At 47.8% G+C, this 23,710-nt stretch overlaps 1 protein-coding gene across 4 annotated transcripts in view; it reads right to left on the bottom strand.

The window, feature by feature from the left end:
* LOC147122286 (palmdelphin-like) overlaps positions 1-23,710 on the bottom strand; it is a 141,373-nt gene that overhangs the window by 51,354 nt on the left and 66,309 nt on the right. For 3 of the 4 annotated variants that reach the window (XM_085983255.1, XM_085983257.1, XM_085983256.1), the window contains one exon: positions 481-526. In XM_085983255.1, the coding sequence (XP_085839381.1) occupies positions 481-525 (45 nt within the window). In that variant the 5' untranslated portion in view covers position 526. Of the gene's footprint in view, positions 1-480; positions 691-23,710 lie in introns of those variants that run through there. The other variant, XM_085983254.1, reaches the window with a different exon arrangement.

Raw genomic sequence — 23,710 nt, forward strand, 5'->3', positions numbered from 1 at the left:
CAATAAATATATCTTACACCATGAAGTTATTGCGAAAGTGGCATACTCCCACAGAAAGTTATGCTGTAATTAAAATGACGCAGCTTCAAGTGTTCCATTCTCACCTAGAAAATAAACAGCTTGCCCTCCAGCACACTGGTGTCATGGTACTCTGCGCAGATTCTGGCCTCATGTGAAAACTGATACTTTGAAAATCAATGCAGGGAGGGACACGTGCCTCTGTCTTGCAGATTTCATTTCCTCATTTTCAACTTTGGATTATTTCTTTAAACAATAAAAATACAGTAATACCAACATCTAGGGTGAAAGCAAATTTGGGGGACGTTTTGGGTATAAGCAAAAGGAGAGACTTTAACTGACTCCTGTCTGCAAGGAACACTTAACTAAAGTTGAAAGTCCTTGGAGTCTTTGACCTGAAAATGTCCTTCACACACACACACACACAATACACAGCTGGGATTACAAATTTAGAGGACTTACCGTGATGGCTTGTAACCTTTCTTTCAGCAGACGAGCCTCTTCCATCCTAAGAATCAAAACAGAAAGAGCAAAAGTAGAAGAGTGAAGAGCATGAGACGGAGAGGGAGAAGCGAGTGCTGGCGTGTGCTGCAGCTGGGGTGGAGAGTATTCCTGGCTTGTCAGGACGGCTCCCAGCAGATGATGGTACTGGCCTGACTCAGGCAGGCACATGTGAGGAAGGGGTGCAGACACAGACTGCTGGCATGGCTGTCACGTTTGAGTGACAGACCATATGTTCTCCCTGGCCCAGAATTCTTTTTGGTTGGATTGTTTCAGGAGGTGAGACAGCTTTCAAATATCCTACGTAAACATGACTATACTGATCTTTCAAACTAAAGAGATTGGGAATGTCGGTGTCGTATAAGCACATAGGACAGACATGCTATAGAGGAACTTTATGTAATAACATAGTGATATCATTAATATTTTAGATTCATAGGGGACGATTTTAATTTTAGACGCACAATGGCAGAAACATAGAAGATAGGAGCAGGAGTAGGCCATTCGGCCCCTCGAGCCTGCTCCGCCATTCAATGCGATCATGGCTGATCATCCAAATTCAGTACATGGTGCCTGCTTTCTCCCCATACCCCTTGATCCCTTTAGCCTTAAGAATTATATCCAACTCCTTCTTGAATATATTTAATGAATTGGCCTCTACTGCCTTCTGTGGTAGAGAATTCCACAGGTTCACCACTCTCTGGGTGAAGAAATTCCTCCTCATTTCTGTCCTAAATGGCTTACCCCTTATCCTTAGACTGTGACCCCTGGTTCTGGACTCCCCGACCATCGGGAACATCTTTCCAGCATCTAGTCTGTCCGGTCCAGTCAGGGGTGGTGGATAATCGGAGGCTGATGTGCGCTCGTCATTTGCCCGGTGTTACCATACGAGCCGAGAGCCATTTGAAGCCAGGGCCTCATTTGAATGCTGCTGGGCAGCTGCCGATGTCAAAATGGCACTCTCTGAGGCAGCTTGCCAGTTAGGGTGGGCAGGAAATCAACCAGCTCCTGCATGGGTCAAGGGGGCTTCGCATAAGCGAGCAGTGGACTGAAGTTTTAAAAGTTAAAAAAAACTTCAGCAAACTTGACCTGCTACCAGTAGTCACTTGAAGGACCCCTGGTCAGGCCGTTAAACATCAGGAGCTTGGCCATCTCTTCATTTTCTTTAACATGCTCCAATCAGAGCTTTTCTTTTAAAAATAAATTACATTTCTCTCCCAGAGGTACTGGCTCTTTCTAGTGGACAGTTCCACAGATGTTAGAAACCCGCCAGTACCGTGTTCAAGTGGGGATTCATCATGTTTGAGCCTAACTAGGGAGTGTTGGCAGGCTGTTTAGCCATGAGGGGCATCGCAAATGAGCCAGATTTTGTCCTCACCTTCCGGAAGGGGTGATTGGAACAGAAACCCCAGTTAATCCCCCCCCTCCCCCAAAAGTGTCCTGAGGCCAACTGCACTGTCAGAACTTCTACCACAGCTGAGACGAGCTAGTTTTGAACAGAGCAGAGATATTGGGTGTGAAATTGATCAAAACAGGTCGATAGTGAATCATCAGCTCACTTTACGTTGTGCTCAATTTTCTTTGTTAATGACTTCAACGGGCTGCTGATCTGCTATCAGCCCGTTATGTGATGCTGGCATTGACCAATTTCACCCCCAATTGAACCCGAGACCACCTTTGCCCGTGTGGCTCAGTACCACACAGGTGGTGCATTCACCAACATAAACCATTGGAGTCAGAAACATAAACTTGTGTGTGCCTTTTTAAAAAAAACTTGGTGTAGAAATGGCTTCTGTCTCTGCAAAAAATTGGATAAAAGAGTAATTATCAAAATTAAAACGTCACTTTTACAAATTTCCAGAATTTAAAGCAAGGAAAGAAATGAATCACATCGCTCTTTTCAGTCCATGTTTTAGTCAATTCACCCGAGTGTTAAATTTAAAACTCAAAAAGTAAGTGTTCTTTTTACCTGAACAAAGAACACCCCTCCTTTAGCCATCATCTCTGGTCCCATAAATATCTGGTACTCACTGAGGCTTGTCAGCTCCCCATGGGAGTGCTCATGTCACTATATTGAATGCAGAAACTGTACTAATACACTGAGTTGCTATTATAGACTATTGGTGCCAGATACTTTGGTCGAGGGCAATTTTCTTTTTCATAAGTGGAACAGAGAGCAACTTTTACCTACTCTCCTGGTTACTGACAGCAGGAAGGCAACCATGGCACAAATGGGTAGCACCCTCATCCCCAAGTCAGATATGGGTTCAAGTCCCACTTCAGAGACTTGAGCTCAAAAATCTAGGCTGACACTCCCAGCGCAGTACTGAGGGCGTGCTGCACTGCTGGATGTGCCGTCTTTCAGAGGAGATGTTAAATCGAGGCCCCGTCTGTTCTCTCTGGTGGATGTAAAAGATCCCATGGCACTATTTCGAAGAAGAGCAGGGGAGTTATCCCTGGTGTCCTGGCCAATATTTATTTCTCAATCAACATCACTAAAAATGATTATCTGGTCATTGTCACAATGCTGTTTGTGGGACCTTGCTGTGTGCAAATTGGCTGCTGCGTTTCCTACATTTACAACAGTGACTACAATTCAAAAAAATACTTCATTGGCTGTAAAGCGCTTTGGGACGTTCGGTGGTTGTGAAAGGCGCTGTATAAATGCAAGTCTTTCTTTAAACTGCTGCTGCTGATGATGATGATGCAACACTGTTATTTAAATCAGAATATGCAAGATTCACCGTAGAATGATTCACAGTATCTGAATCAGTAGCAAAGAGGGCTTTGTGGGTGGGAAGGGTGGACGGCCCGGGATGGAGGCACCTCCTGGCCCCACAAAGTTTTACTGTTTCGCATAAATTTATACGCCCGAGTCAGGCGAGTGCCTCGGCTGCCCAAGAAAACAATGGTTAAAATGGCCACAGGGCAGTAATCGAGCAGCAAGTGCACCACTTCCATTTTAACTCTCGCTCTGCCTTAATTCTACCGGGTGGAGGGAAATCAAATTCCTCTTGTAGTTTGTTTATTTCTAATGACTGGCTTCTTTTATAATACATATAAAAGACAGGATGGCCTGTATACCAGTAGACAGAAGGGAGCTAAAGCTGCTAAAGATAAAACGTGATATCATTTAATGAAAATGTGCGATGTAGAGCACCATACAAAGATACGATTGGTGGTGAAGGCGGAGGTGTGGAGAGGCTGCTGAGTGTCACATGGTCTCAGTAGACATCACGTTCACGTTGTAATGTGCCTGGAAGGAGCAAATGTCTTTTTGTAGAACTTTAAAACCATGGCTCCTGCTGAAGTTACGTGAACAAATGGCATGTGTCTGTACTTCTGGTGGCTAAGTAAAAAAATAGAAAGGATTCACCAGTGGCTGGAGCAATGTTCTGTGTGGCATGCTGTGGCTCATTTGTCATTAGGGAGCATGAGCTGTAACAGAAATAGTGACTGGCACAGATAGTGACTGGGAATAAGTTAACAATTGCGATACAAAAATGTCAAACCTCTACCACTTCGAGGCTTTTACACAGAGAACTGGTATGCACATTTCACAATCTCGGTGTGTCACTCGGTGTCATGGGCTCAGGGAGGCATTTTATAGCCTAAGAACTTCAGTCATGTTTGCACCTGGTGCTATTGTGCATCAGCTGCAACTATAGATATTAAGAGATTAAAATATGAAGCACAGAGAGTTCTTGCTGGATGATTTACTGAGACATCTATTGTTCTGTATTATATTAGTCCACTGAGGACTAAAATAGTTCTTTTGACAATTTTTAAAAATGCCATCATTTTAGTGCAATACAATGTATGTCGTCATATACATGTACGTATATATCTCAGGCTGGTGACAGCCGTTACAGCTTCTCTGGAGAGGTTGATGAGTTGATAGATTGATAGGGGACATTACAGAATTTTGGACACATCTAGGTCTGGAATAAATCACGATAAAATTATGGCAGAGGATAAAATGAACGCTTAGCATGTTCATCTGAAATTCCTCTCTCTACTATTTCATCGGAGGCTTTAACTCATTTATTTTAAACTGTTTAACACCAGTGTTAAAATAGCAGAAACTGACATTTTAGCTGCATGTTTAAATACCTGAAGTTCAAGGTATAATCTCCGAGCCTATGTTTTTTTTAAAAATATTAAAACATTTACAGTGGCAGTGTGAATGACATTTTCATGCATGACAGCCATAAACAGCCAAGCAGATTTACTTCAAACTGGCCCCAGATGAACTTCGATATTGTCTGAAGTTATATTTTACAAAGATTAACGTGACGATTGGAGATCAGAAGGACAACAGAGTAAAGAACGCTTGGAATATTTCTCCAGTTATTGTTCACTGAGGAAAGTTAGTGATAAGAACACAAGAAATAGGAGCAGGAGTAGGCCATACAGCCCATCGACCCGCTCCACCATTCAGTAAGGTCATGGTTGAACTTCTACATCAACTCCACTTTCCCGCCCTTTCCCATATTCCTTGATTCCCCTGGTGTTCAAAAAATCTAGCGATCTCAATCTTGAATATACTCATCGACTGAGCAGCCACACTCCAACTTTTCCAATGCATAGAAGATTCACAACTCGGAGTGAAGAAATTTCTCCTCATCTCAGTCCTATGTGGCTGACCCCTTATCCTGAGACCATGCCCCCTAGTTTTAGACTTTCCAGCCAGAGGAAACAACCTCCTAGCATCTACCCTATCGAGCCCTCTAAGAATTGTATTTGTTTCAATGAGATCACCTCTCATTCTTCTAAACTCCAGAGAATATAGGCCCAATATACACAATCTGATATTTTTGTCCAGGTAAAAGCAAGTTTGATTTTTATCTATTCCTTCAGAATCTTAGGATATAGTCTGCCTAGCTAACAGGTCAGTACAGAATTATCCCTGCATTGAAGTGGAAAAAAATCAATACATTTTAAATCTTGAGAGTGTGAACAACAGTATTAAAAGCCTTTGGAACTTAGATTGCACTGCTATTTTTTCCTCTTCTGAACAGTTGCAATCCTCTTATAAACTATCTACATTTGGCATGAAGGGTTACAGTTCTGAAGGGAGACTTGAAAAGCAAGGGCATTTCTGAGAAGGTTGAGGGGTGACCCGATAATGGTCTTCAAGATTATTAAGGTTTATGATAAGGTAAATATTTATAGATTATTCCACTGGTTGGCAAGATGGATAAGAGGAGAAATTTAAGATCGTAACAGAAAAGGGATTATTAGAAAAAAATCTTTTACACAGATGGTTATAACGGGGAATTCACTGTCACAAATCATTGTTCATGTAGATTGTATAAATTATTTTTAAAAGGGAATTAGATAGTTCACTTGAAAAAAAGAGGAATATTAGAGGTTATGGAGAGCGAGCCGACAGTGGGATTAGACCAGATAGCAGCAGCTTGGCTCAGTGGTAAAGTTTTTGACTCCAAGTTAGAAGGGCCAGCTCTCAAGCCCTACTCCAGGACATGGGAATATAACCTAGGCTCACCCTTAAGCACATTTTTCAAAATCATAAAATGTATTTTTGAGCAAGGGAACTTTATCTTATGCACTAGTGCCTTTATCATGCGAGGATCCTTTAGTAGTTGCTGCTGGTTGTGGTGGCATTTTATTAGAAATTATGGGGGTAATTTGGGAATCGTCCCTGCCTGCCCAATGCAGTCAGTGGGAGGCCCGAGCAATCTTTGTGGTCGGGCCTAATTAACATTTAATTAGTGAGCAGTCAGTGCTAATCATGCTCAATTTAGGCAGCTCCCCTATTGGAACGGTGGGAAATCCAGCAGGATGCCCAATCTTGATGGGCCTGTAGCGGCACCTTAAAGGGCAGGGGTGGAAACATCATGAGTGAAAGGCAGCAACGGTTTATAGTGGCAAGGAAACTTTTGGAGCATCTACATCAGCAAGGAGATCAAACATTAGAAGTCTTGAAGGCTCAAAACACACACGTGACTGCAGCAACACACGTGTCTGCAGCAACACACGTGACTGCAGCAATGAGTGCCAGACCTGTTGCCAGCATTCCTTTTAGTGCAGCTAAGGATCTCTTTAACTACTGCTGGACATGGCTGCCTCCTGACTTGTACCCTCTATAGTGTGTGGGCAGATTGCAAAACTGGTGGTTGCAATCAAGGTAGAGATGATAATTACATTGGATACTTACCTGGTCATTCAGTGCTGATTTGCATATGTTAATGAGGCCCTCACCTGTTTCCGGCAGAAGCTCTGACTGCCTAAATTGAGGTCTGCCCGAAAATTGCAAAGAGCGAACAACAAGTGGTCGGTCGGTGGGTCAATTCCCTACACAACTTGCATCCCTCTACTGCCACATTTTTAGGTGCAAATGGGGTGACAGCAAGACCAAAATCACCCTCTGTATTTCATCCACCTTAACTCAATATTCCGCGCCACCAATGGTAGCATCAATATTTTTCCCTTTAAATTTATATCTACTTGTAATGCTGTAATACCACAGCATAAGCTTTGGTACTGCACTGTATAGAAGTACTTTGAATACTGTACATATAAATGCAAGATGAGCCTCTACTACTCAGAATACAATAGGATGCTTATCCTACAACATACTGCACACCAAAATAAGTTAATGAAAGAAGAGAACCGATTCAGTTTGTTATTTAACCAATTAACGATATTTATTGATTTAATCAAATTGCATATTGACCCTTCTTCAAAACAGTCGCAGTTATGGATCAGATTGTACTGGCCAGGGCGTTGAGATACATTCAACTGAAGCTGAATTTAGCCCAAGTATATCTAATTAAACAGACACACATCGCAGAGTCAGAAATACTGGGACAATGTGAGTGTGAGCAGGGATCAGGAAACTGCATGCTGGCAGTCCCGCATAGACCCCATTGAAAACAACAAACTGAATTGGTAGACAGCAGTAGACAGGTCCATATTTCAAGTGGGGCTGTCTACCGTCCCCTGCCAACCCCTCGATCAAATCAGTAAGTTGTAACAAACATAAGAGAAGATATTTCAAGACTGTTAATTGGACAAAATCAATAAAGCAAGAAGATGATGATGAATTTACACAAAGCATTGATTAAGCTACATTTGGAACTCATTATAGAAAGGGTATTGGAACTAGTAGGATGATACCAGCGATGAAAGGCTGTATTTATGTTAAAAGACTTGGAAAAACCAGAGCCGTCGAGTTTGTTTTCCTCTTAATTATGGAAGAATTGCTCTAGTTTCTAAAGTAACAAGATCACAAACTTGCTCATGAAGATTTCCCTTGGTCTGTACTTTCTTCAAATTTATAGCAGTGTTCTTTACCCCTGCAGCATTGCCCACCTCTGTCCCTACCTTAACCTAGCTGCCACTGAAACCCTTATACATGCCTTTTGTCACCTCTTGACCAGGCTACTCCAATAGTCTCTTTGCTGGCCTCCATAAACTCCAACTTTTCCAATGCATAGAAGTTACAACATAGAAACCAGCTTGTTAGCAAAATTGAAACCCATGGGATTAAAGGGGCAGTGGCAGCGTGGATATGAAATTGGCTGCGAGACAGAAAGCAGAGAGTAGTGGTGAACAGTTGTTTTTTTTTTTTATTCGCTTATGGGATGTGGGTGTCGCTGTCAAGGCCAGTAATTATTGCCCATCCCTAGTTGCCCTTGAGAAGATGGTGGTGAGCCACCTTCTTGAACCACTGCAGTCCGTGTGGTGAAGGTACTCCCACAGTGCTATTAAGGAGGGAGTTCCAGGATTTTGACCCAGCGATGATGAAGGATCGGCGATATACTTCTAAGTCAGGATGGTGTGTGACTTGGAGGGGAACTTGGAGGTGGTGGTGCTCCCAGGCGCCTGCTGCCCTTGTCCTTCTAGGTGGAAGAGGTTGCAGGTTTGGGAGGTGCTGCCGAAGAAGCCTTGGCGAGTTGCTGCAGTGCATCTTGTAGATGGTACACACTGCAGCCATGGTACGCCGGTGGTGGAGGGAGTGAATGTTTAAGGTGATGGATGGGGTGCCAATCAAATGGGCAGCTTTGTCCTGGATGGTGTCGAGCTTCTTATTGTTGCAGCTACACTCATCCAGGCAAGTGGAGAATATTCCATCGCACTCCTTACTTGTGCCTTGTAGATGGTGGAAAGGCTTTGAGGAGTCAGGAGATGAGACACTCACTGCAGAATACCCAGCCTCTGACCTGCTGTTGTTGCCACAGTATTTATGTGGCTGGTCCAGTTAAGCTTCTGGTCAATGGTGACCCACAGGATGTTGATGGTGGGGGATTCGGCAATGGTAATGCTGTTGAATGTCAAGGGGAGGTGGTTAGATTCTCGCTTGTTGGAGATAGTCATTGCCTGGCACTTCTGTGGCGCGAATGTTACCTGCCACTTATCAGCCCAAGCCTGAACATCGCCTAGGTCTTGTGGCATGCGGGCATGGACTGCTTCATTATCTGAGGAGTTGTGAATGGCACTGAATACTGTGCAATCATCAGCGAACATCCCTATTTCTGACCTTATGTTGGAAGGAAGGTCATTGATGAAGCAGCTGAAGATGGTTGGGCCTAGGACACTGCCCTTAGGAACTTCTGCAGCGATGTCCTGGGGCTGTGAAGATTGACCTTCAATCACCACAACCATCTTCCTTTGTGCTAGGTATGACTCCATCCAGTGGAGAGTTTTCGACTCGATTCCCATTGACTTCAGTTTTACTGGGGCTCTTTAATGCCACACTCAAGTGAAATGCTGCCTTGATGTCAAGGGCAGTCACTCTCACCTCACCTCTGGAATTCAGCTCCTTTGTCCATGTTTGGACCAAGGCTGTAATGAGGTTGGGAACCAAGTGGTCTTGGCGGAACCCAACTGGGCATCAGTGAGCAGGTTATTGGTGAGTAAGTGCCGCTTGATAGCACTGTCGATGACACCTTCCATCACTTTGCTGATGATTGAGAGTAGACTGATGGGGCGGTAATTGGCTGGGTTGGATTTGTCCTGCTTTTTGTGGACAGGACATACCTGGGCAGTTTTCCACATTGTCGGATAGATGCCAGTGTTGTAGCTGCACTGGAACAGCTTGGCTAGAGGTGCAGCTAGTTCTGGGGCACAAGTCTTTAGCACAATAACCGGGATGTTGTCGGGGCCCATAGTCTTTGCTGTATCCAGTGCGCTCAGCCGTTTCTTGACATCATGTGGAGTGAATCGAATTGGCTGAAGACTGGCTTCTGTGATGGTGGGGACCGCGGGAGTAGGCTGGAGACAAGTATACAGAGATGTGTTTCCCCCAACCCCCCCCCCTCCCCCCCCCCCCCCCCCAGGGGTCGGTATTAGGACCATTGCTCTTTTTGATATATTTTACTGACCTGTATAGTGGGTGTTATAAATCTCATCATTCATCAAGAAACGACTCATGAAATAACGCTGGACGGCCAGCTGCTGGCGCCGTCCAAGGAGTATAAATACTCGGGCGTCGGCCCCAGCTTTCCAGGGACATTTTGTAAGACGAGGAACTAGTGAAGTACAACTAGACCTCCATGTTCTGAAACAAGTTGATTAAAGCCTTGCTTTATGCTCAAACCAAGTGTGTAGTGAGTTTTATTACGTCAGTGGGCATAATTTCAAAGTTTGCAGATGGCACAAAGCTTGGAAATGTAACAAACAGTGAGGAGGATAGTAGCAGACATCTGGAGGACATAGACAGACTGGTGAAATGGGCAGACACATGGCAGATTAAATTTGATGCAGAGAAGTGTGAAGTGATGAATTTTGGAAGGAAAAAATGACAAGAGGCAATATAAACTAAATGATACAATTTCCCATTCACAAATCTTTGAAAGTGACAGGACAAGTTGATAAAGCTGTTAAAAAAAAGCTTACAGGACCCTTGGCTTTATAAATTGTGAGAGTATAAAGCAAGGAAGTTATGCTAAATCTTTATAAATCACTGGTTAGACCTCAGCTCGAGTATTGTGTCCAATTCTGGGCACCGCAGCTTAGAAAGGTCATCAAGGCCCTGGTAAAGTTGCAGAGGAGATTTACTAGAATGGTACCAAGGATGAGGGATTTCATTATCTGGAGAGATTGGAGAAGCTGGGATTGTTCTCCTTAGAGCAGAGGAGGTTCAGGGGAGATTTATCAAATCAAATCAAATCAACTTTTATTGTCATTGTTAGTGCACAAGTGCAGTACAACAAAATGTAGGCTTGCGGCTCCCGAGAGTGTACATTTAGATTAAGACATTTAAACATTCAACATACATTTGGCTTGTAATACATTAACATAAACATAACCATAATAAAGTGCATTGGCAGATGTGCAGGCTTTAGAGTTTATTTGTGGAGTTCAGTAGGATGACAGCCCTGGGAAAGAAGCTGTTCCTAAATCTGGTCGTACGGGTGCGAATGCATCTGTAGCGTCTCCCGGATGGCAGGAGGGCGAACAGACTGTGGCTGGGGTGGGTAGGGTCTTTGATGATGGACCGTGACCTCCGTAAACAGCGTTTCTGGTATATGTGCTCTATGGTCAGTAGCCGGGTGCCGGTAATGCGTTGGGCAGTTTTGACTACCCGCTGCAGGGCTTTCCGGTCATAGTAGCTACAGCTGCCATACCATACTGTGATACAGTTTGTCAGGATGCTCTCTATTGTGCAGCGGTAAAAGTTAGAGAGGATCAGGGGTGACAGGTTACATCCCTTCAGCCTCCTTAGGAAATATAAGCGCTGCTGGGCCTTCTTCACCAGAGAGGAGGTATTGAGGGACCAGGAGAGGTCTTCCGTGATGTGGACTCCAAGGAACTTAAAGCTGTCCACCCTTTCCACCACAGCCCCATTGATGTGGATGGGGTGGAACACCCCATTAATAGTGGTGTTCAAAATTATGAGGGGTTTTGATGGAGTAGATAGGGAGAAACTGTTTCCACGGGCAGGAGGGTTGGTAACTGGAGGATATAGATTTAAAATAATTGGCAAAAAAAAACCAGGGGGGAGATGAAGAGATTTTTTTTTTTTTTTTAAACTCAGCGATAGCGAGAGAGACACACACAGACAGTGGCCCCTGAAAATCCATGGGCCATGATCCCAACAGTTACACTGGGAACATGCCCACTGGTGCCCTCCAATGATGACCCCGCTGGTGTCATTGGGAGTGCTCTTCACCTTCATGAGGCCACAGTGAGTGCCCCAGACACTATAAGCACATCTCTGGTGCCCACCTGCCCCATGCTGCTGGAGACGTCACCATCTGGCCACAATTCACAGAATCACAGAAACCCCACAGTGCAGATAGAGGCCATTTCGGCCCATCGAGCCTGCACCGACGCATATCCCACCCGATCCCCGTAACCCCTACACCAACACATATCCCACCCTATCCCTGTAACCCCACGTATTTAATCCCCCTAACACTAAGGGTCAATTTATCATAGCCAATCAACCTAACCCGCACATCTTTGGACTGTGGGAGGAAACTGGAGCACCCGGAGGAAACCCACGCAAACACGGGGAGAATGTGCAAACTCCACACAGACAGTCGCCCGAGGCCGGATTCGAACCCGGGTCCCTGGCGCTGTGAGGCAACAGTGCTAACCACTATGCCACCGTGCTGCAAGGGGTGCCCATGTTTCCTCCCCAAACACTGTGCATTCCCCATTCCTTGTCCCCCTGAAAAAGGGGCCAATCCTAAACGTTCAGTAAAATACTTCCTAGTAGTTCCACTTGGGCCCCTTCTGGAGGCCAGTAATTGTCATCTCACTTGACATACCAGCCTCCAGTGTTACACTGGGTCCATTACAGACCAGGGAAGTCGAAACTCGGAGCAGGGAGTCCGTGGCCCTGGCCCCAGCCCCAATCCCTCGGACATGACTGGCCTTGTTAGGGGTGGGCAGAGGCACCAAACCTTTTTTGAGGCTTAGCGGGATTTCATGATTAAGGTAGAGACCTGGCATATCCAGGTCCTGAGCTTTTTCCAAGTGATTGGGAGGAATGGTACAGGACTTCATCACTTTGTAAATTTCACCATCTCTACTGTGTTAATCCTTAATAATTATAAAGCTTAGGAAATTAGATGTACAATTACGATGCGAACAGTGTGATGTCTGTATTCAATATTTGAAGTATTTTCATGAAAATGTTAGCAATGAACATCAAGGGGTAGAGTTTCCGCTCTGGGTGCAATCGGCGATCCGGGTGCAAATTGCACTAGTTTGGAGAAGGGTTTTTTCCCTCAAGTTTCTGCTCAAACTCATTTGCATATCACCAAATGCAAAATCTCCCATGAACCAGCGCAATCGGACAGTGGCTTTAAAGGCAATTAAAAAAAAATATTGCTTTAAAAAGTATTTCTTGATATAATTAGGAGTGATAACTTGGTGCAGTTTGATTGATACAGCTGAAAGTGAGTTTATCACAAAAAATAAGTATTTTAATCAGAGTGTCTAGTCTACTACCACTTGTAACCCAATTTTAAATAACTGAAAATGACAAAAAATATACAAAGCCGTTTGCTAGTTACATTGGGGCACAGTAGTCAGTTCCTTAGTAAAGTAAAAAAAAAAGATTTTAAAACATGCCTATTAGTGTCATTGCGTCCAAAAGAACCAGCTTAATTTTTACAGCCTTGATGGTCTGCAAACGAGCGCAATTAGCAGACACTCCCAATGGTGATTAATTCACCCTGGGGGCGGGACCAGTGTTGTGGGCGGGGCCGGCTTGTAGTGATTTTTTTTAAACTAGTGCAAACGATCGTGGAAACTATTTGCGCTGAATGTAATTTTTGCTTTAAATTCTGTGATCTTTTGCGCTGGTATCGTCGATTTCGGGTGAATTACGCCAAAAAAACCAACCGAGTGGAAACTCGAGGCCCAAAAGTATTTAAAAAAATCAGTAAGAATATTTTGGCTAAAAGGTATCAAACGCTACAAATTTAAATCGTAACTCTTCAGTACACAAAATATTAATCAGTTCTACTGCCCTAATATTTAGGCTCCAATTTTCTGGCCAATATTTATCCCTCAACCAACACTTAAAAACATATTATCTGGTCCTTATCATGTCACTTTTTGGGAGAGCTTTTTTAGGCCCAGGAGAAGCAGGAGCGCCAGCCCATGCGAGGCCCACTCTCCAAGATTGCCTCCCCACCCCCCACCACCTCAATGCAGGAGCCAGACAATTTCTTTAACTGGCGAGCTGCTGTTTCAGCACCTGCAGCTTGCTGGCAACATGTAATATGAGGCCAGTGGTCAAAATGGCTTTGGCCTCATGGCAATACCTGGTGGACAAAGGGTGGTAATTGCTGGTAATGATTCTACTTTTGTAATTTTCAGCTCCTCCAGACCCATCTTTCGTTTCTTTACTTGTCCCATTACCATCCCCCTTTTTCCTTGCACCATCATCCCTTTTGTCATTTAATCTCTCCTGCCTTCCAACCTATCACAGCATTTACCTTTTGTTCTTTCCTCCCCTCCACTCCCACTTTCCCTGCCGCTGTACTTGCTTAAAACCTGTTACATCTCTAACTTTTTCCAGTTTCAACCTGAAGCGTTAACTTGGTTTCTCTCTCCACAGATGCTGCTTGACTTGTTGGCCAGCCTCCCTCGTTCTACCCTCCATAAACTTGTCTTCTAAAACTCTGCCGCCCGTGTGCTAACATGCACAAAGTCCTGCTCACCCATCCCCCCTGTGCTCACTGACCTACATTGACTTCCAATTAAGCAGCACCCAAGTTTTAAAATTCTCATCCTAGTTTTCAAATTCCCTTCATAACCTCGCCCTTCCTTATTTCTGTAATCTCCTCCAGCCCTATAATCCCCCTAGACCTCTGCGCTCCACCTATCCTAGCCTTTTGAACATCCCCGATTTGAAATGCTCCACCATTGGTGGTCATGCCTTCAGCTCCTAAGCTCTGGAATTCCCTCACTAAATCTCTCCGCCTCGCCACTTCTCTCTCCTCCTTTAAGACTCTCCTTAAAACCTACCTCTTCGACCAAGCTTTTGTTCATCTGCCCTAACATCTCCTTATATGGCTCGGCATCAATTTTTTTTAACAACACTCCTGTGAAGCACCTTGGCACATTTTATTACGTTAAAGGTGCTATTGTTGCAGCTGCCGCGGAACACGAATGGAGGCCGAACCGATCTGAGGAACACATGGCTTTTATTACATTCTCTTGAGAGATGGCTGCCCCAGCTCCTCTCTCTGCTAAACCCGAAAACAGACTGAGGGCGACACCCGCGCTTTTGAGTACATACTGAGGGTGACGCCCGCTCCTTTGTCATGCCTTAAAGGCAGCATGCTTCTTAAAGGCAAGGTGCCCGATTTATTGTCCACGGATGGAAAAGTGGATTGCGCCCGTTTAGGTGGCAATCCGCCACACAGCTCCCCCCAGAATCCGCTTAGGAGGTGTGGGCGAGACGGTGTGGCGGTCTGATGGGCCGGCCGGAGCGGCTCTTGTGGGACGCCGGTGGACGTGGAGCGGCCGGGCGTGGAGCAGCCGGGTGTACTGGCTTGAGGGCAGGTCGGCCGCGTGGCGGTGGACGAGCTACTGGGACCTGCTCACTGGGCTCCGAGTGTGCTGGCTTGAGTCGGTCAACCGACACTTTCAGTCCTGTCGCCCACTTGTAGGTCGAAAAATTTGTCCCCAGCCTGTAGCACTTTGTAGGGCCCGTCGTACGGGGGTTGAAGGGGTCTGCGGTGGGCATCGTGCCGGACGAAAACAAACCGTGCCTGGTGCAGGCTTAGCGGGACGTGTGAGGTGGATTCGCCGTGCCGGGCAATGGGCACCGGGGCGAACTGTAGCGCCGGTGAGGCGAAGTCGTGGCGTTGCTGGTTGGCTGACCAGGGTGTCGTGGCGGTGGGCAGGAACTCGCCGGGTACGCGCAGCGGCTGGCCGTACACGAGCTCTGCTGCCGATGCGTGGAGGTCTTCTTTAACCGCGGAGCGCAGACCGAGGAGGACCCACGGGAGTCGGTCGGTCCAGGCGCCGTCCTGGAGGCTGGCTCGAAGAGATGCCTTCAAGGATCTGTGGAACCGCTCACACAGTCCGTTGGCTTGGGGGTGGTACGCTGTGGTGCGGTGAATGGTCACCCCGAGATTGCGTGCGATGGCGGTCCAGAGTTCAGAGGTAAATTGCGGACCTCTGTCCGACGTCATGTCGGAGGGGACGCCGAACCGTGCGACCCAGGTGCTGACGAAGGCTCTGGCGATGTCGGCGGTGGTGGTAGAGGTCAGTGGAATTGCCTCGGGCCAGCGCGTGGTGCGGTCGACGATCATCAGCAAGTGCGTGTGGCCTTGCGACGGCGGCAGGGGCCCGACGATGTCCACGTGGATGTGGTCGAATCTACGTGAAGGGACGGTGAACTCCTCGAGGGGTGTTTTCGTGTGTTGCTGCACCTTGGCCCGTTGGCAGGCTAGGCAGGAGTTGGCCCAATTATGCACATCCTTGCGAAGGCCGCGCCAGACAAAGCGGTTGGCTACCAATTTGATGGATGCGCGGGCGCCGGGGTGGGAAGAGGTTGTGGAGAATCTCGAATACCTGGCGGCACCAGGACGCTGGGACGACGGGCTGAGGTTGAGATAGGGATATGTCGCACTTGACCGTGACTGCGGTCGGGCCGCAGGCGACGTCGGCCAGGCGTAGCCCTGGTAGGTGCGGAGAGCAGATCAGGGTCCGTGAGCTGGTCTGCTGCGAGTTGAGCGTAGTCGACTGCCAGGTGTGCGGCGTGGATGGCGGGGCGGGAGAGGCAGTCGGCTACCACGTTGTCTCGGCCGGAGACGTGTTGGATGTTCGTGGTGAACTCGGACACTGCCGCGAGCTGGCACTGCTGCCTGGCGGACCAGGGGTCGGTTGTCTTTGCCATTGCGAATGTCAGGGGTTTGTGGTCGACAAACGCAGTGAAGGGGTGGCCCTCCAGCAAAAACTGAAAATGGCGGACCGCCAGGTACAGCGCGAGGAGCTCGCGGTCGAAGGTGCTGTACTTGACCTCCGGGGGGCGTAGTTGGCGGCTGAAGAAGGCAAGTGGTTGCCAGGTGCCGTCGACCCACTGCTCGTACACGGCGCCGACCGCGTGGTCGGAGGCGTCCGTAGTGAACGCTACTCTGGCATTGGGCCGTGGGTGCGCGAGCAGGGTGGCGTCGGCGAGCGCGGTCTTGGTGGAGTTGAAGGCGGCTGATACGTCTGCCGTCCATTCGACCGCCATCTTGCCGCTCCTGCCCCGGAGGGCTTCATACAGGGGCCTCATGAGGGACGCCGCTTTGGGGATGAAGCGGTTGTAGAAATTCACCATCCCGAGGAACTCCTGGAGTCCTTTGATGGTGGTGGGGCGGGGAAATTGCTGGACGGCCTGCACCTTGGTGGGCAGGGGAATGGCCCCAGCATGGGTGATGTGGTGGCCGAGGAAGTCGATCTTGTCCAGGCCGAACTGGCACTTGGCTGGGCTGAGGATGAGCCCGTGGTCGCTGAGGCGCCCGAACAGGATGCGAAGGTGTTCGAGGTGTTCCTGCTTGGAGGAACTGGCTACCAGGATGTCGTCCAGGTAGACGAACAGGAACTTCAGGTCCCGAAGGACCGAGTCCATGAGCCGTTGGAATGCCTGGGCCGCATTTTTGAGGCCGAAGGGCATCCGCAGGAACTCGAAAAGCCCGAAGGGGGTGATTACGGCCGTCTTGGGGACGTCCGCGGGGTGGACGGGGACTTGGTGGTAGCCGCGCACCAGGTCGACTTTGGAAAAGACTGAGCGGCCGGCCAGTCTAGCCGAGAAGTCCTGAATGTGCGGCACGGGGTACCGATCAGGGGTGGTGGCATCATTGAGGCGGCGGTAATCCCCGCAGGGGCGCCAACCCCCGCCTGGTTTGGGGGCGATGTGGAGTGGGGAGGCCCAGGGACTGTTGGAGCGGTGGATGATGCCGAGCTGTTCCATAGTGGCAAACTCGGTCCGCGCGATCTCCAGTTTGGCCGGGTCCAGCCTGCGGGCGTGGGCGTACACTGGGTGGCCTGTGGTGGGGATGAAGTGTTCCACCCCGTGTTTGGCGACCTCCGCGGAGAAGGTCGGGTTGGTGAGGGCCGGGAATTCAGCCAGGAGTGCCGAGTAGTCATCCGTGGCCCGGGCGTGGCACTGTGACGCCATGTCGGCGGGTTGACGGGGGGCCATGGCGCCCAGGATGGGGGACATGGTGTTCATGTCCACGAGGCGGTGTCGAGGGATGTCTACCAGTAGGCCGTGGGCGCACAGGAAGTCTGCACCAATGAGAGGGGAGAGTACCTTGGCAGTGATGAACTCCCATCGGTAGCAGCGACCAGCGAGGTCGAGGGTGACTGTGCGGGTGCCGTACGTCCGGATGTCCGAGCCGTTAGCGGCAGCCAGCGCCTGTCCTCGTTCGCCCTTTTGGATGTCGAGGGCGGAGGCCGGGATGATGCTGTGCTGAGCTCCAGTGTCGCACAGGAACCGGCGGCCGGTTTTGTCATCCGTGACCTACAGCAGGGAGCCCGAGTGGCCCACGGCCATCGCGGGGGCTGGTACGGGGGCAGACTTGAAGGAGCAGGGAGGTGTGCACCGTTGTGCCCTGGTGCCGAACCATGCGTGGTAGTAACAGTAGCCCGGGTTTGTGGGGCGCGAAGGCCCCGTGGGCCCCGTGGCTGGGCCTTGTGGCCGCGTGGTGGCCGGTGAGGGGTGCGCCCAGGCTGTGGCTGCCAGGTCCGGAGCGACGTTGCGGCTGGAGTGAGCGGACAGCAGCTTGTCGGCCTCGTCGGCCAGGGCTTCTAGGTCCGTGAGGCCGGATGCCACGATCGCTGGGTGGGTGCTGGGAGGTAGCTGGCGGATGAACAGCATGCGGAAGAGGGACCCGGGTGGGCTCTCGTCGGTGAGTGAGAGCATGTGGGAGAGGAGGTCCGACGGTGAGGCGTCACCGAGGCCTGGAAGGTCGAGGAGGCGGCAGTTTCGCTGGTATGTCGAGGTCGTAAATTTTTTAAGGAGCGCGGCCTTAAGATGTGCATACTTGCCCTCCTCTGGTGAGTTCTGCAGTGCTATCCAAACCTTCGTGACTGTGGAGCTACCGAGTGATGCGACGAGGTAGTCATACTTCGTCCCATCTGTGGTGATGTGTCGCAGCCGGAATCGGGACTCAGCTTGGAGGAACCAGGCTTCGGGCTGGTTTTCCCAAAACTCCGGCAGTTTCACGGAAACTGCGTTCGTGTCCGCCATTGCAGTGCTCGGAATACATTCTGAGCGTCGGGGTCACCAATGTTGCGGTTGCCGCGGAACACGAATGGAGGCCGAACCGATCTGAGGAACACATGGCTTTTATTACATTCTCTTGAGAGATGGCTGCCCCAGCTCCTCTCTCTGCTAAACCCGAAAACAGACTGAGGGCGACACCTGCGCTTTTGAGCACACACTGAGGGTGACGCCCGCTCCTTTGTCATGCCTTAAAGGCAGCATGCTTCTTAAAGGCAAGGTGCCCGATTTATTGTCCACGGACGGAAAAGTGGATTGCGCCCGTTTAGGTGGCGATCCGCCACACTATATAGATAAGTTGTTGTTGAATATTTCCAGCATTTTCTGTTTTTATTTCAATCCAATTATGGCCCAGAAATCACTGTTGGTGATTTTAGTGGATGAATATTTACTGTGTTCAGATGACATTTCTCTGTCTGCTATTTTAATGCAGGCATTAATCTGCCTCTGCTAAAATTGCAGGAATAGAAGTGTCATGCCTGACTGTAAGATACTGTAATTTATATGAATTCATTAAGCTTTCACCCGGTGGAAAAAAGACAAGCCGAAATATTTAAAGCAAGAATAAAGGTTTTTTGACAAAAATGAAGTATTGATTTCTTCCTATTCAAAATTCATCACAGCTACCAATGAGGTTTGAGTTAAAAAAGGACAAAATTACCAATAAGAAGCCTTTCATAACCTCAAGAATATCCTCAATGTTATTGAGAAGTGAGATTGATAGCTTTGATATACCTGGGCAAGGTGTTAACAGCAGAGTAAAGATTTACTGAAATACTAAAGTCACACTATAGCCTTTTATTGTGAATATGGCCACATCCACATGTCATTGATTGTCATTGCAATATCTGATCTTTTATTGTTTCAAATATTACAAAAGAAATGGATAAATATTGCTCAGTCCTATATATTTACTCATTCTTATCAACCTATCATCACGTTTGTCAGGATATTAAGCTACCAAGGGGATCTATTAATGAGATTTCTGAATGCAAAATTATTTTGCTTCAATTCTTGGAAAGCTCTTTTACAATGTAGAAAAAGAGGAAAATTGTTCTCTAATGACCTGTTTATCCAATCAAGTATGGGAAGTAACCCAGCAGAGAGACAGCTTGAATGGAATTTCCTCCACTATCTTGTCTGAAATCAGGTGTGAAAGTGGTGGAAATTGGCGAGAAATTGGATGGCGAGGCCGGCCACCAACCTATCGTGCTGCGCTGAATTTCCCTCACCCTGCCCCATCGGGACTGCCACCGCTAGCTGCTCCTTCCCCGCCTACATGCAAATGTGGGTGATGTGCTGGGAGCAGGGCACAGGTTCCCACCCATCCTCCTCCCCCTCCCCCTCCACCCACCCCTGTTCCCCAGGACCACCAAGTGAACTGCGACGGAAATCCGAGACAGTGGCAGGAATGTCATCATATGCAGCAATGCGAGGGAGCGAGTCTAATAGAAGCCTCCTTTCCCTCCAAATCACTGACCCACAAAAACTGGGCTCAGGTCATGGCAGGGTCGAAGCAGCAAGCAGCAGTCCTGTCCTGACCCTCGAGAGGCAGGATCAGGAAAATCCAGCCCCTCAAGTCTTCTGTTTGTATTTCTTCCATATTGATAGAAGACACTTCAAAAGTAGGATGCAGTCCAGGGCCTGAATCGCCACCGTAAATATTATGGTGGCCGGGAATGTGGCGAGTTAGGGTCGGGTTGTGCAATTAGGATATATTAATCCCTGAATCTCTCCCACCAGTCGGGGGAGCAGTGGAGGTACAGAGAACAAAAAAGGTTAAAATCAAGCCAATATCGCAGTTCGCAGTGTTAGAAGAAAACTAATTTTCTACTGTAATTATAAGGATTATTTCAGACAATTTTCATGCACACACATCAAAATACTGCAGCTGAAACAAATTTATCTTGTCTTGACAAATGTTCACCTGATCCCACCAGGAAAATTTCTACACAACTGGTGTTCAAAAGAGTTTAGTACAGTGTTGATGGACTGACTCTAATTCAAACAGATTGCAGCGACTTCATCTATCCTGCTTGACACAGCGATTTCATTTATGAACATAAAGCAATTGTTTCTACCTAGAGGTCTTCTATCTTCCCTCTTCTTTCAATTTCCTCCACTGGTAAATAAAAACTTCTGGACCAGCCAGATATGTCTCTGTGGATCAGCTTACTTGCACAAATTTAAAGAAAAGTCCAGCACTAAAACCTACATTAAGATAGCATCAGAAATAGATGCGCGATGTGGCCATTTTAAGTGAAATGTGTTCGGACAATCTGTCACATTCAATTAAATCTAAAATGGTTTTCACAATGTAAATAATAAATGTTTTCTGTTTAGATTGCGATCATAATGGGGGCAACAAAAAACACAGCTGATCACAGTTCAACCGCCTGTACAATACAACAGTGGCTACCCTTCAAAAGTTCTTCATTGGCTGTAAAGCGCTTTGGGACGTCCAGAGGTCATGAAAGGCGCTATATAAATGCAAGTCTTTTATTTTCCAATGATTCAGGTATGTGCAGCAGATGGTCAGAACATTCCACTCTTTGGTGCCAGCACTGCAATTCCTGAAAAAACTACCAGCAACCTTTAAGAGTTTCAGGCCTAGAAATTCGGTGGGCTGTGCCACCAGTTAGCGCCCAAAGAGGGCACTTAGTGGGTTTAGCGCCACTAGCCACGCCTCCCGCGAAATTTAGCGGGGCACTAATGGCGGCGTTAGCCGGTAGCGCTGCGCCACCACCGATGACGTCATCGGTGTGAGCAGCACCCCGATCGCCAAATTTAGTATTGCGACCGGTTCAGGGGGGGCCTACCTGCGGCGGTAGAGGCGCCGAGGTGCGGGGCGGCCATTTTTTTTGCTGGCCACCTGCCAGCACCTCTTCGCGCAGCCGTCCCCGGCCTCCTGAGCACCCCCCCCACCCCCCGCGTTGTGCCGGCTGTCTCCCAAGAGCCCGGCACTTCTCCTCGGTGCCGGGCTCTTTTGCCGGCACTCGCGATCTCAGATCGCGCTGCAGCAGGCCCCTCCCCTTTAAGGCGAGGAAGGCCTGCAGTACCGCAGCGCGCCGTGCCGCAGATGCGCTGCGATTTTCAGTTGCAGCGCCCCAAGACGGATGCGGGGTGCCTTGAGGAGCGCCGCGCTTCCGTTTGGGGCGCTCAAACTGAATTTCCGGCGGGCGGTCGCGACTCCTTCCGGGGCGGTACTTTCGGCGCCCTGGCGAGACTGGCGCCCCAAACGGGGTGCCACAGAATTTCTAGGCCTTACACTTTATCTGTGTGAATGGGTTTCTTTTCCATTTTGTGATTCACACTAATCAAATAAAAATCGAATTCTACATGGGGTGGAAGATCAGCTTTCCTAAAACGAACAAGACTCCCCAGTTAAGTTCAATTTACAGCATTATAAATACAGAAATGAACTGATACCAGTTCACCAACTTCCACAAAATGTTCTTGAAATTCATATGGGCCGAGGGTTACATCAAAATAGCCTGGGCTGACGCCATAGCGTGAAGGGTGATTGAGAAATCAGGCTGGCTGACATATTTCTACACACTTTGGGTTTTAAGCTATGCTGGATGACATTCTGGAACAATGCATCAGAGAGGGTTTCTATTTGGCTGACGAAAGGTCATCGACCTGAAACGTTAAATCTGTTTCTCGCTCCACAGATGCTGCCTGACCTGCTGAGTATTTCCAGCATTTTCTGTTTTTTATTTCTATTTGGCTGGCATTGGTTAAGTGTAGAAAGATTCAAGAACCGTCCCCTAATTCACTGCTTTACTGCCGTGGCTGGGCTTCAGTGCTCAGAACACGGTGATGACCTTCTCCTGTACACCGATGAAGGCAACATGAATGATTCTGAAAATATATATTGATCATTTATCAAGCAGGATAAGGACATGTTACAGAAGGGGAGCTTCTTTTTGAAATAAAAAAGAGTGGCAGGGTAGAGTGATTAGACAAGTTAGTGACTATATTGAGGATAAGCAATACTGGCATTTGGGTAAACATTTCTCTGCTACACAGGCTTCCATTTATTTGGTAAACTACAATCTGATCAAATAGAATTAGTGTTGGAAATCGTTATCAAATAGGTGATCCATGATCTACACTTAGTTCTATAGATCTTTCAAACAGATAGTAGGGGTATCAAGAGAGAACCATGGAAGCTTACATTAGGCGATCCTGTCTGTGCCAACTCTTTGCAATGCAAAATTAATCTCCCTGCCCACTCTCTCTCTCTCTCTCTTTGCCTCTCTGCCCCACTCTCTCTGTGTCTGTCTCTCTCTCTCTGCCCCTCTGCAGGCCAGTGTCGGGAGCGGTGAGAGCGGAAGTTCAGTGAGTATTTAAACTCACTTTCGCAGGCTTTTTTTCCCACAGGCCATTGTCGGGAGCGGTGAGAGCGGCGTTTTAGTGAGTATTTAAGCTCACTTTCGCGGGCTTTCTTTCACAGGCCATTGTCGGGAGCGGAGGTTCAGTGAGTATTTAAACTCACTTTTGCGGGCTTTTTTCCCCACAGGCTTACCAATCTCGCAGACTGGCGGCAGCGTCCCACAGCCACGTCATGATTCAAAACGTGACGTGGGCAGGAGGAAGTAGCTGATTGGGTGAGTATTTATACTACTCTATAGTTTGACAGACGGCGCAGACACGATGGGCCGAAGGGCCTCTTTCTGCGCTGTAAAACTCTATGACTCTATGAGTTAAGGTTCATAGTTTATAAAGTTTAGAAGGTCTTAATTTTGTGGTTATAGTTTCTAAGGTCTCTGTTGTATAGCAGGGAGTGCTAAGAAACAAGGGCCCGTGAATATATCATTTAATTGTAGTATAATTGGCGGTATTGATTTAATTTAAAATAATTAAAAGGGGAAGTCATGGCAGCAAAGCTCAGCCCCATGGCATGCTCCTCCTGCACTATGTGGGAAATCAGGGACACTTCCTGTGTCCCTGACGACCATGGGTACGGGAACTGTA

The sequence above is a fragment of the Somniosus microcephalus genome, chromosome 3, assembly GCF_052327205.1.
Source record: "Somniosus microcephalus isolate GS21.2 chromosome 3, FLI_Smic_1.0, whole genome shotgun sequence".
In the NCBI taxonomy this organism is placed as follows: domain Eukaryota; kingdom Metazoa; phylum Chordata; class Chondrichthyes; order Squaliformes; family Somniosidae; genus Somniosus; species Somniosus microcephalus.